The 14,137-nt window shown below is 54.7% G+C and overlaps 1 protein-coding gene across 1 annotated transcript in view; it reads right to left on the reverse strand.

Annotated features, from left to right (window-relative positions):
* The window catches only part of ZCCHC7 (zinc finger CCHC-type containing 7), a 212,547-nt gene that overhangs the window by 9,264 nt on the left and 189,146 nt on the right, over positions 1–14,137 (reverse strand). The window contains exon 7 of the mRNA XM_078859762.1: positions 4,754–4,852. Within this exon, the coding sequence (XP_078715888.1) occupies positions 4,754–4,852 (99 nt within the window). The remainder of the gene's footprint in view (positions 1–4,753; positions 4,853–14,137) is intronic.

Here is a 14,137-nt window from a genome sequence, read left to right on the forward strand (position 1 = left end):
CTGACAGATAGATTTAACAATTGGAATGTACCGCGTGAGGGTTCAACAAGAGCTTGAAAGAGGAGGAAATAAGTCCCTAGCATGAGGGCCAACGCAGCCCAATCGCAGTCGAAAGGTCCACTCGGCCCATCACCATTCCTCCCAACATCAATACAATGAGCACCACACGTTGTAGAAAGTCAACAGTGGGCCATCTGAGAGAGAGTGACCATCTACACAGGAATGTGGAATTCGCGACATTGACTCAAGGCCACCGAGAGGAACGCTGTAATGGGTGGGGGGAGGGGGGAGGGTGGATCAGCTTTTCATCTCGGACTCTTCTTGTCGGTGTGGGGCTTGACTTCTCGTCTCTGTGCTTCTCAGGTCCCCCTTGCAAAAGAGATAATGAATGTGCAAAGGTTCTCACCTGGTTAAATAAAGGATGCCGAAATTAGCCTGTCACTGCTGACGGATGAAGTAATGAGATTCCTGTGAGCGGAGCCGTATTAATAACGGTTTCAATTACATGAGTCTCGTCACTGAAAACGAGGCCGAAGAATGATTTAGACCTTGAATGACGCGAGCGTAGAGCACATGTTATCTAAACGTGGGCTGGGTATAGGCGCGTGCGTGTAACTGCGGGGGAGGGGGGGGGCGGCAGCGTCGTGGTCAGCGTGGTAGCCCGATGAAATCGGTGGCCCGAGTTCGATTCCCGGCCACGGCTAATATCAGTGGTGATCGCCTGAACCCCGGGCCTGTGCCACCCCTAGGTTGACTCCGCCATAACCCTCAGCATTGGGAAGTCAAAGGCAGCTGGGGACTTGGATTTGACTCTCTGTGAAAACTCTCATTGCGTGCCCTCGCCAGTCCAAAGAGGTGCTCACGGACAGCACCTGTCCACTTGCTTTGCACGCTCTTGTTGTCTGCGTGGTTGGCACAGTGTGGCAACGTAGTCCTCTGCCTGGCCGGGGACTCGTGGTGGGAGTCAAAATGTGGGAGACAAAGGAGGCATGGGGGCGGGCGTGGTCCTGGCCGCCTCACAAAGTGTGCCGTGGTGGTCTGACCAGGCGCTCGCCAACAGCACACAGGGACATTCGAACGTTGTGTCACGATGCTGCACGGCAGGCATTCAAGATTGTGGCTTAATTCACGAAAGTCGGCCACTCTGTAACCGTGTCACTGCCTAGATCCCAACAGTGAACGTGCAGAGTACTCATTCTATCATCCTCAGAAGGTTTGTGGACTATCGGCAACACGTCACCGAGATTGCTACTCGTCACTTTGCGAACGTTCTAACGTCAAAAAGCCTCCCTCGGTGCTAATCCCCGCTGGGTACCACTGCGTTGGTGGAAATGTCACATTTCCATGGTTGGAGCCATAATCTCAAACCACAGAATCACTACTGCCCCAGCTAACTTGCAAATAAAATACCTGTAAGAACTGCTGGTGCATAACATTGCGAACTAAGGTTTGCTTTAACAAAAAATTGGCTTGTGCTATGAATAGGCTCTCACACGTTTAAATAACGGCGAGGGAATTCATTGAATTATTACGACGACGATGATGATGATGCCAAGAAGACAAATTATGTAGATGTTCACCGGAGCCGGTTAGCAGACACTCATCACCAGCGGCAGTAACCGATGATCTCATTGGCCATTAGTGCCTCTAATTAATGAACAATCAATTTTGCAGATGAGTGCAATGACTGTGCGCACGGGGCCAACGTGCCTCCATCCCTCCCCTCCCCTCCCCCCAACACATTCCTCCCCACCACCCCCTCAGTCAACCTCACCTCCCCGCCTGACACAACGCAGACCAATCGTGGGGCTTGGCGGGGAGTGAGCGAGCGAGGGCTCGGCCGCGATCGAACCTCTCGCGGCTCGTGATCGACGCCGCGCGCTTTAGTGGCGCGGGGGGAGGAGGTGCGGGGGAGCGAAGGGGCCCCGCGGCGTCGAGCGTCGCCACTGAATTAACGGCCACCAGATCCGCGAGCCAGCGAGTGCTCGGCTGTCGGGACCGAAAACACGGCCCCCGCTCGCTCGCCTATTTTTCGCCTTTGGGATGAATTTCCCCGTTCGCCACCCGCGGTGTCCCGATTGTGGTATCGGCACTGTGGGGCAGGAAGAGCTCTCCCGCATCGCCCGCCCCCCCCTCCCCCCGGCGCGTCCTACCCCGCCGCCGATGCACGAGATCCAAGGGGGCGACGATGGCGAGTCGTGCGTCACGAACCGCGCTGGGCCTGCGATCGCCGACTACTCGCCGCTTCGAAGGCAACGAATGGAAAGAGCCCCGGAGCCCGGTGGTGCACTATCTTACATGTTAGAAGGCTGACTTTCATAGGGTTGTCAGTCAACAACAATAAGACAAATCCTTTTGTTTCATTCAGGTGAAGCCTCATTGGGTCTCGGTGTTCAGCGAGTACCAAGAAAGGTGCTGTTGCCGTGTCACTGTGGCAGAGTGTGCGACTCACAATTGGAGGACACGTGTTCAATTCCTGGTTATCATCTCCACGGGGCCAATAAAATGAGTACCACTCTGTGGGACGTCAATATTGGTTATTCTATGGACAGACTGGGTCTGACCATAGGAATATTAAATTTCCACCTTTGGCTCACAGTCACAATGGATATTAAGGCCACACTTTGCTCGTTTAAGCACGGAGATGCTTTGACTTTGACCTTGCATGGGATGCTTGGGTAATGTTGCCCACATTCGAGAGAGCCTACGATTCTCTCTCGGGCGAGTGCCCCGGTGTCGAACCCAGGCTCTCCGTGGTGCTGGCTTGGAACCTCATGGCGTGGGGGGGGGGGCTTACGCGCCAATCTTGTGGAGCTCTCGTTAACGGAGCGTGAACTCCCCGCTTGCCGCGAAAGACCCTCGCGTGGAGATGAGGTCAAAAGTCATTTGGGAAGGAGCGGACGAGTTTGAATTTAATGACTTGATAATGAAACTGACTGGAACCCTCCCCAAACAACCGCGCACGCCGCAGCCCCTACCCCCGCGACCACGCGATCTTTCCTTCCCTGCGGCCGCCCCTATTTCCACCGGCGCTGACAGAGAGACCGGCTGCCGTCAAACTCGGATGAGTAGCGCTGGTCGGGCCGCGTTAAGCGTGAACTAATTCAGGACCGTTCATTTTTTGAAATCTTTTTTTTTTTATTCCTTCCGCGGCGTCACGCTTGCCTGGGGCCCCGCAGACGTCAAAAGCCTGGGGCGGGCGCGAGAGCGTCGCGCCGGAGGAAGCGCCGTCGTATTTCTCGCCGAGCCCCTTCGCGCCGCGATCCACGCCAGAGGGATCGGCGAGCGGTCGACTCGGCACCCCGACGGGGCGTGTCGGCCCCGGCGAGATGGGGCCGCAAATCCAAACCCAGCCCCTCGCACCCCACCCCCCCACCCGCTCCGAGCCGTGGACGCGAGACAGACAGAGAGACAGAGAGACGACGGAGAGATGGCGCTGGGCAGAGCTGTGCCGATCAGTGCCGAGGGCCCGAGGGTGGAGAAGAAGCGACTGAGGCAATCAATTCAAGAGTACGCGGTCAAACATCGCTGATTAGCATGGTTGGCTACGAACCGTGCGAAAGAAGTTCAACGTGGAATAATATCCAACATCTCCACCATCATCTCTATTGGTGGCCCTGAGATAACGATGGAAAATCCGGATATTTATAGTGGGAGCCAATCTTTCCATGTAATGACAACTGTGGACCCTCCAATAAGTTACCCAGGACAGGTAAAAGGCCGAGTTGGTCCCCGACAGGTATTTGAACTTGTGACCTTTCCATTGCGAGTCGGGTGCCGTAACCATTGTGTAGGGGACAAGAGGCTGCCATTCCCGTGTGGACTGCGGGAGCCCCGGACGACGGCTTAGACCATGAGGGACGGGACAATCCTCTGCTTGGGCCACGTGTGTGTAGGTGTACCGTAAGCCTGTGTTGTGTACGGTGTACTCGCGCACATATACCGCAGGGTGGCGGCACATTGGCAACACCCTCTTGTCTCCTCACAGCAACAAGAGGCCTGGGTTCCATTCCCGACGGGTGCCTTTCTGTGTAAAGTTTGTATAATCTTTGGTTCTTTCGGTAAAGTCACGTAGGTATAAAATAAAATAAATCGCGACGTTTCGGGCGCAACACAAGCGTCCAAAGAACCAAAGAGTACGGTTACCTGCAGTCACGAAAGCTTCAAATCAAGATTAAAGTTTGTATGTTCTCCCTCTGTTCTGCAGAGGTTTTCTACCGGGTTCTCTGGTTTCCCAACGCTGAAAAATGACCTGCAAATGGTTCCATTGGGATCGCACGAAACAACGTCACACCGTGCTATACAAACTTGGCAGGACCCTCGCCAAAAAAGAGTCTTGAGACTCAATGAGGCTTTTTCCTGGGGCAACAAGTGTCATAACACACAACATTTGTGCGTATGGTGTATGTGTATGTTCACACAGTAGGGAGCATAGGTGGTGGGATCTGCAAGTCATCTTAATCAGTCAACTCACGGCAGATGGGTCTGTCCGGCCAACTCCTGCCAGCGGGGCTTTGACACTGCACGTGTCCTCACAGTGCACAGATCCAGGCACAAAAGCGCTGTGTGTGGTGATGTCACAGCTACTTAGTGGAGAATTGCGGCTGTTGTTGTGTTTTGTTGTTGTGCACGTACGTTTGTGTGTATACGTAGATGCTTTGTGTGCGGTATGCACACGTGCGTGTACGTTGTGTACACGTGTGTGTATCATGCACGTGTACACATGCGTGTGTGCACGCGCGCCGCTACGCACGTGTCCGTAGTGTCCCTCGGCGGCGCAGTTGTAGCAGAAGACGCGTGCGTGGGCCGTGTCTGGCTCCACCAGCGGCCGCACGAGGGGCCCAGGCTCCACCTGAGAGCCACACCGGACGCACGTCAGGGCCCGCATCTCCCACGCAACACAGGAAAAACAGAGACCCCCCCCCGACCCCACTCCACCATCCCTCGACCGGGACCCAGTCCAACCGCACTGTCACAGGTGTAATGGGTTATAGGGTCAACACGTTTATAAGCGTTGAGCGAGGTTACTGTTCTTTTTCAGAGCTTGGAGGGAAAAAAGTGACGGTCGGAGGGAATTTCAAAGTTGAACAATGACAGGGAAGAAGCAGAAAGAGAAGTGACCTGCAGTGTGGTGGGTGAGTCAGTGAGTGGGTGGGTGGGTGAAAAAGTGAGTGGATGAGTAAGTGGACGAGTGAGTGGGTGAGTGAGTGGGTGAGTGAGTGGGTGGGTGAGTGAGCGAGCGGGTGGGTGGGTGAGTGAGCGGGTGACTGGGTGGGTGAGTCAGTGAGTGGGTGGGTGAGTGAGTGAGTGGATGAGTGGGTGGACAGTTGAATGGGTGAGTGAGTGGGTGTATTGCTGTGACCCGCACTGCAGCGGTTGACCACGGCGTGCATGCCGTGTGCAGGGCTAGGACCCATGCCCTCGATGTTCAAGTCCAGACACAAGGCCGTCCTGTGAGGTGCCTCCTTCCCCCCTCCACCCTCTACCCTGCAGCCTCCTTACCCCTCTCAACCACTCCTCTAAAAGGAACCCCATTCACAAAGACGCCCTCCTCCTCCTCATCTTCTTCTTCTGCTCTTGCTGGCTCACAAGATGTGTCTCTATCGCTTGTCCTGTGGACAGGCCTGGCATCCAGATGCCGTACAATCCCCGGCGCTCTTGGTTTTTGCAACGGATGTGTGTGGGTGGAGGGGGGGGGGTTGGGCCCCCGCGGTTCATTTTGTGGTGTTAATATAAAAAAGGTTGGCTCAAAAGAATGTGAAATAAACCCATAAAACCTGCCGAAAAAGCGTGCAGTCATCGTTTAATCCCCCGCGCCGCAGAGTGAGAATTGTTATTCTTACCCCCCGAGTATTTATTAGCCTGCGTACCCACGTACTTGCTGAAACAGCATCGCGTTTCACACATACACACACACACACACACGTATACGGGGTCAAAACCGTCCAACAATTTACAAGGGTCAGGGGGGGGCCGCACTAACGTGTGAGATTTAGGGGCTCCGAGTAACATTTCGGGCGGCAGATCATTTCGGGCGTCGCACCTCGAGCAGACGTGACCCGCTTAAGTATTGGTCACGGGCCGCGTAAGCACGCAGCGTTATACACGCACGCAGCGTCGTTATACACGCACACAGCGTCGTTATACACGCACGCAGCGTTATACACGCACGCACACGCACGGGGTAAACAAAACACCACGTCTCCCTTGCGTACGTGGCGCTCAAGGGGCTAACGCTGAATTAAATATCTACACGCCGTTGTGTGGGGCTCATCTCCACTAACAATCCTTAGACGGTGTTGGATATTCCACATTACTATGGCAAGGACTGGTTCCTTCAAAGGAAGTTGGTTGGTGACTTCCTAAGTTCAATAAGCGGAGGTAACTTTACCAGCTCGGAGAGATGCCGACAATGGTGACGCTGGAGATTATGACAATGCCGAAGCGATGTTAAAACTTGTGATGCTGATCTGACAATGGCCCTGATCATCTGATGGAAATTCCCCATTCCCTTACCAAGAACGAGGATCTCCATGGCACCAAGCTATTTAGAATTTGTTTAAATTTGTATTTTACCAAGTAAGGCCCACTGAGCTATATCGCTCTTTTTCAGAAGCAACCTGGCCACAAACGATAGCTGAACGAAGTGGCTTATCATGTGGAAATGTAGAGGAGTCAAATACTCTAAACGCATGATTCTAAACGTGCAGGAAAACACCGGAGGACCTGGACAATAATCCACGTGACCACGGGGAGAACAACTCCAAATAGATAGGCATCGAGGGTTGGGATCGACCCCACGACCTCCTGCATACCAGGCGAGGGAGTTAACATCTCGCCACCACGGCACCCCAAGCAATGCCGTCTCATATTATAATCACCTCCGCAGGGCTGGCGAGGCGGGATTTGAACCTGCGACAATGCGCGACTGCCCTGACCACGCGGCTGTAGCTGGCTGGACAGTGACCCCTGAATAGGTTCAAGCGGGACCAGCCGCCTGCATCCATTCCAGCACAGCAAGTGCAGCGCAAACAAATGTCTGGCGGCCTGGGACAAGAAACATCGCCGCACGTTGCACAAAACGATCAAGCGAAGCCATGCGGCGAGGATGAATCTGCGACGCGGAAGCCTCACTCACGAACACGCACGGCTCTGTCGATGTTGCTATAGTCATCAGAAAGTAAACTGCCATGAATAGCAGCTGCGTATGTGTTGCACCATGTGGGGCGTTGTCACAACCCAGCTCATGTGAGGCTACAACACCTGTATATTGTTTTGTTTTCGAGCCATTTTTTGCATTCATTATAAATGAGTAAGTGGCCATGTACAGCAGATGTATGTGTCTTTGTCTTTGTTTAGGTCAACTCAGCCTTAAATGAATACATGGTGTCGTGTGTCATCATCGGCACTGGAGAGACAAAGGTGGCCGGGCATGGTTCTGCCCACACCACCCCCTCGTGTGCCGTGCCGGCCTGCATAGGTGCTCGCTAACAGCACTTGCCCCAACAGTCTGTTCAGGCTATATGGGGGATGTTTGTCTTTGTGTCCAAAACGATGAAACGGCACTGGGAAAAGTCCGACTAACGGGCCGTTATTATGATCGTTAAGGTTCAGTGTAAGGGCCTGAGGTTCAGAGTCGGACTCCGGAAACATTATGGGACACTCAAGGCTTGGTGTTCAAGCCTGAGTTTCAGAGCCTCAACTCATCTCGACCGGGCGGAGGGAGCCCGCGTGCTCGGCCTTAGTCGGCGCGGCCACCGATCTCCCACCGGCGTTGGTACCCAACGCTCGCCGCGCCGTGTTGGAGGAGCACGGGTCGGGCTCAGCCGCCCGCGTGAACCCCGCGGGGACGGCGCGCGCACGCACGCACGCACGCACACACGCACACACGCACACACGCACGCGACATCGATGAAGCCCAGCAGCGGCGGTAGCGGGAGGAGGAAGAAGGAGCGGTGGCTCATGGAGGCGCTCTGTCCGCGCCGCGTGACTCCCCGCAATGATGACGACGATGACGACTACGGCTGTGGGGTCACGGCTGGGTCAATCAGAGCGAAGGGCACTCGCTAACGGCCCCCGCTATTTTTACAGGAGCCCTAATGAATGGTCAGAGTCACCTTAAAACGTCCTTCGCTGTCATCGTCCGGTCCCCCCCACCTTCCCCCCCGCAATGTAAATCGTCCGGGTTTAGAATTTAGCTGAGCTTAAATTTTTAGTGCCGCGTGGAAATTTGGGATGCGCGGATAAATCACGCACATTATGCTATTTTTTTTTTTTTACAACTCCGCGAGAAGATTATTTTAGCTTTCAACATTACAGCGGGAAAGAAAGAAGAGAGGATGAAGACGTGATTGATTATGATGTGCTCATTGTAACGCGGAGTCAATTTCCACGTAATAAATAACTCGCGCTCAGCCTCTGCGGCGTTATGGAAATAAATGCAAAAATTAGGGAACGCAACGGCAACATTTACTCTCGCGTTTACGCAAAGCGAAACGCCGAGAAAATAGAGTGAATTTAGCGCCGCGGCACAAATTCACTCAGTCAGTCGCTGAACGGTGAGCGAGCAGAAAATAATAACGCGGGGGGAAAATAAATAAATAAACGCAAACGCCTCGTCGACGTTAAACAGCCCCGTATTTGTTTTATTTTCCCGCGCAGAACGCGGCCGATCGTTGCTCTTTTGTGATTTTTTATTTTTCAAACGAAGATAATAATCTCGCTCGAGGGCGACGCCGCCGCGGCCGTGCGGCTGGGGGGGGTGGCGGCGGCGGCGGTGGGGCGAGTTCTCAGAAGATCATTTCCTTGATAGGTGCCGGGCCCACCAGGTGGCTTCGCAGGAGTAATGCAAACGCAGCGTGCGCCCGCGGAATTATTCCCGTCGCCAGCCGCACAGAGTGCTGCGTTAAGCACAACGGTGGCTCCGCTCGCCTCCGTTAAGCACTGCCGGAAAATAATAATAATAATAATAACTACGACTGCGATCCGGCCAGGTGCCAACGAAGGCGGGCGGGCGTGCGCGCGCCACTTGCATTTTCGAGGTTGTGAGTTCACATCCGTGGCGGCGGTTGCCATCTCGCTTCATCCCCCCCCCCCAAAACCTTCCAGGGCCAATAAAATGAGAACTACTTTATGGGAAGACAACAGCGAGCGCCCCGAGGAGAGATTGGCCCATGCCATAGGAGAGAAGAAGAAAAACGCACACCTCTGGATCATTTAAAAGTGTGCAAATACTTCATGTGTGCACCAAACGGTCCCGCGCTATGGGAATTGTTTGATCGATGTCCCTTCGACGAGGGGGGGGGGGGGGGTTTCGTGTGCGTGGAAAGAACCTTGGGGAAACCCACTACACAGCAGGAAACAACAGTCTGGAACCGGCACGGATGTTTCAGCCACCCACTTGCTGTGCTGCCACACCCTGGCCGCCCAGTAACTGGACTGAGAGTGTCTGGCACACGGTGATCTCCGTGCAAACCACCAACCCCGCTTGGGTCCATCATTACCAGCACCTTCAGATCCTGGGGCGCGGGATGAAAATGATGCCGAGGTTCTGATGGGCGGGGTGAGCGAGCGGGTGGGCGAGCGGGTGGGCGAGCGAGGTGGCGGTCGTGCCGGCAGGCAGGCTGGCGGGCGAGCGGTCTGGCGAGTGGCCTAGCGACCGAGCGGGCGGGCGAGCGAGCGGGCGTCAGGCAAACGGAGGCAACGGGGACGACGGCGCTTGCCCTCGTCCGGGGGCGCGAAGGTGCCAGGGAGCAGGGCCTGCTGGGGGCGCCGTGCTGTGACGGATACGAGGCTTGCCCGCTCCGTAATGATGGTCAGGCCACCTGCCCATAGCTCAGAGTTAAAGAGGCTCTTCATTCCGGTAATGAAGTAATTACCACGCGGATCACATTAGCAGTGGGAAATGCATCTTCCCTCCCCTGGCTCCCCGCGCGGCCGCCCAGTGCAGGGCATTTCACGGCTGGCCGGCCTCGGCAAATATCGCCTCGTAAAATCTCCGCTTAATGTCCCGTGACTCCGTCCCCGTTTCCCCGGCAATCATTGCCCGCTGCACCGCCCGCCGTAAATATACATTCCGGGGAATAAATTTACATGTTGTCTCCCCACTTGCCATGCCCGCCGGGCTGCCAGGAACACTTTAGTGTCAAGCGCGATGGGTTTCCAACTTTTATGTGCGAGGCAGATAATCAGATTTTCTAAAGACAGCAATAGGCCAGAAGGGATGGGCGTTATATATGAATATACGGCAAAAGTTGTATGTTTACAAAGAAATACAATGTTAAAAAAAAAAAAATTCGAGACCAATAACCGTCCTGCCCTAAAACGTGACATTTGCCGGGTAATGTAAAAATCAGTGGAGTCTGGTGAGAGGAGGGTGTGAAGTAATATTTAAGGACATTTTTTTCGGCGCGTTATTTAGTGCGTGATATGTTTTTACATAAGTCAACTTCGGCTACCGCGGCTTGCTGCGCCGGGGCGACGTTATTTTTTAAATAAGGTCGTAAATTACAACATTTAAAGTGCGCGCTCGCGTCGGCTGCGATTCATCAATCTGTAACGCGAGCGCTTAGGTTCGGATTTAGGGGAACGTGCTCCTGAGAGCGAGCCGAGATCTCGTAGCGGCGCCACGACAGGCGTGAGCGTGCGGGAGCGATCGGCCGCTGCCAGGCGAGAGGGAGAGAGCCCCGGTCTAAAACATTGCATTTGCTTTGCACGGCCCACGCTCGCACTTCATCAGGCTTGGACAACAGTGAATGTGCAAAACTAAGCTGTCGACAAGCACACGCACGCACAATCGCACACACGCACGCACACACGCACGCACAATCGCACACACGCACGCACAATCGCACACACGCACGCACAATCGCACGCACGCACAATCGTACGCACGCACGCACAATCGTACACACGCACGCACAATCGCACACACGCGCGCACAATCGCACACACGCACGCACAATCGCACACACGCACGCACAATCGCACACACGCACGCACAATCGCACACACGCACGCACAATCGCACACACGCACGCACAATCGTACACACGCACGCACGAAACTAAACAGACCCAAAGCGAGTTAACGCTATCCGTCAGTGTTGCGTGTTTCCGCTCAAGCGACGTCATTTAACAACTACTCCGACGTCGTGGACGCCTCCATGGCACGGCACGCGATCGTGACGAGTCGACAGAGGCGTGGCGTTAACGCACCTGAGATGAGCACGGCCGGCTTACATGCGGTGCGAAAGAAGTTCAACGTACACACGTACGTAACGGCATTTCCAGTGCCGGCACAACGTGTAACTACTCCCACGTGACGGATCATTCCGCTCTCCTTGCAGGCTTTACCGGCTGCTCCTGCAGTCTCGCTCCCGTCCATGCCCCCCCCCCTCCGTCCCACCCCTCCCCCCCTTGTATTTTGCCCCCAGGTCTCCACTGCAAATGAGACACGCTACGTCGATGGGCTCTCACCTCGCTCAACTTAAGCACGCCAATCAAAAGTCAATCAATCACGAACACCTTGCAGATCGGGTGAGGGAAGCTAAACTGCAATAAATTTGTTTAGCGTCCGCACGCGCGCGCGTGTGTGTGTGTGTGCGCGAATCGCTCACACACACACACACACGCGCGTGTGTGTGTGTGAGCGATTCGCGCGCTGCGCTATGAACCCAGCAACTCGAGTTCGATTCTCGCTCACGGCCAACACCGGTGACGATTATCTGAACCGTTCTTGGGCCTCCCCTAGGTCGACTCAACCTCAAATGAGTACATGGTGCGATGTGTAAAAACATCGCCACTGGGGAGACAAAGGCGGCCGAGCGTGGTTGCTGGCCAACCACCCCCTCGCGTACCGTGCCGGCCTTCATAGATGCTCGCTAACAGCACTTGTCACAACAGTCTGTGAAGGCTATACGGGGGATCTTTGTGTGTGAGTGCACTGAGTGGAGCGGTGGAGCGGTGGTGCAGTGGTTAGCGCACTGCACCACAAACCTGGCAACCGGCCAATGTGAGTGGACGTCATCTGCACCGGTCCTGAGCGTCTCCCCCCCATCCCCCCCCCCAAGTCGACTCAGCCTTAAATGATTACCATTACCTGGTGCAGTGTCATCATCAGCACTGGGGAGACAAAGGTGGCTACACGGAGGATCAGTGTTCGTTAGAAGCATGGCTGGCCACTGGTCAGATTGGCTGAATACTTGGCTGAGAATCCTCAGGAATAATAACATCACACAGAAACTGCTGGTGTCCTTCTACCGAGCCTCCATCGAGAGCATTCTTACATACTGCATCTGTGTATGGTACACCAGCTGCACAGTGGCTCAGAGGAAAGCGCTCCAGAGGGTCATCAACACAGCCCAAAAGATCGCCGGCTGCCATCTCCCCACACTGGAAGAACTACACAGTTCACGTTGCATCAAAAAAGCACAGATCATTCTAAAGGACTCTTCACACCCTGGACACTCACTGTTTGAGCTGTTGCCATCAGGCAGACGATTCAGATCAGTCAAAACAAGGACAAACAGATTCAAACAGAGCTTTTATCCTACAGCGATCACCACACTCAATAATGCTAATTAATTATTAAGTAATAGTGTTACAATTGAATGTGAAATAGAGATGTGCAATGACAAAATGTAACCTTATGTGGGTATGTGGGTATACTTGGGCTGTTTTTATATATAGTATAAATTGATTATTTTTCATTTAATTTTATTTTTATTTTCTTGTTTTATTTAATTTAAATTTATGAATGATGCCCTGACTGGTGAGCATTTTAAATTTCGTTGTACTGGTGACAATGACAATAAACGATCTATCTATCTATCTTATTAGCTAGCCGACTGGCTGCCTGGCTGGCTGATTGTACGACTGGCAGGCAACCTGGCCGTCTCATTGGCTGACTGATTGGTTGGTTGGCTGGTTAACGAGCCAGGTGGGCGATTCGCTGCCTGCGTGACTAGTTGGCTAGGTGACTGGCCTGACGTTTGAACCGGCTGACTGCCTGATGAGAAGGCTTGCCGACCAGCTGGCTAGCTGGAGGACTGGCAGCCTGACTGACAGCCTGACTCGCAGGCTGACTCGCAGGCAGGCGAGCTGGCCGGCTAACTGGCTGGCTGTCGAGCGCTCTTCGCTGGCGGGCGAGCGGGCTTGGCTGCCGACTCCACGCGGGCGATAAATTTCGCTCGTTTGATGCGCCAGTTAGGGAGTCACAGGCGAGGGGCTCGTGCCTCACTGCTGCTCAAATCATGCAGCACAAATGAACGTCATTACCACCTGTATGCGTAATGATGTAGCGAGCGCCGCCCCGCTCTCCGATGACTAATCCTGACACGCCGACGCCCGGGATCGCGCCGCACGCACAACCCACCGCCGCCGCCACCACCGCCACCACTACAGCGATCGCCATTGCCACCACCGCCACCGCCACTGCCGCCGCCGCCACCACCGCCGCTGCCACCACTACAGCGATCGCCACCACCACAACCGCCACCACCGCCACCACTACCACCGCTGCCACCACTACAGTGATCGCCACCACCACAACCGCCACCACCACCACCACCACCGCCACCGCCGCCACCACCACCACCACCACTACAGCGATCGCCATTGCCACCGCGGCCACCGCGGAACGGCACGACGCGCTCGCCGGGCTCGCAGCGATGAATCCCCCCGCGGCGAGCCGGTGAATTGTCACCAATTTGGAGTCCCGATTCGATTCGCAAAGTCGACGACAGCTTTTCCCGTCTCATTTCCACGGGCCGCGTAAACTCTCCACCTCGCTGCGTCGCGTTTCGCTCCCGCGGCCCAGCGGCACGGGTCGCAGGTATTCAAATCGTTATTTCTTCCAACTTGCAATTCGAGTGCTCTGGACAGTCGGTCACGCAGTGTCTCTCTGCTAAATGTGCACAGCCCGTGTGTCCGTACACTGCGGGATGAGGGTCTTCTCTTCGCGCTGTGTACACGCACCGGCGCTGAATACACGCAGTGCATAACATTCCGCGCATACACGTGCAGCATAAACACGGTATAAAAACATCGTTGCCAGGTGACAGCGAGTTAACCAAAATTCTTAGCCTATAACCTGGGTCTGTCCCACGACCTCTGAAGCTGCCTGCCAGCCGAGCTAT

This window comes from Lampetra fluviatilis, chromosome 9 (assembly GCF_964198595.1).
Source record: "Lampetra fluviatilis chromosome 9, kcLamFluv1.1, whole genome shotgun sequence".
Taxonomy (NCBI): Eukaryota; Metazoa; Chordata; class Hyperoartia; order Petromyzontiformes; family Petromyzontidae; genus Lampetra; species Lampetra fluviatilis.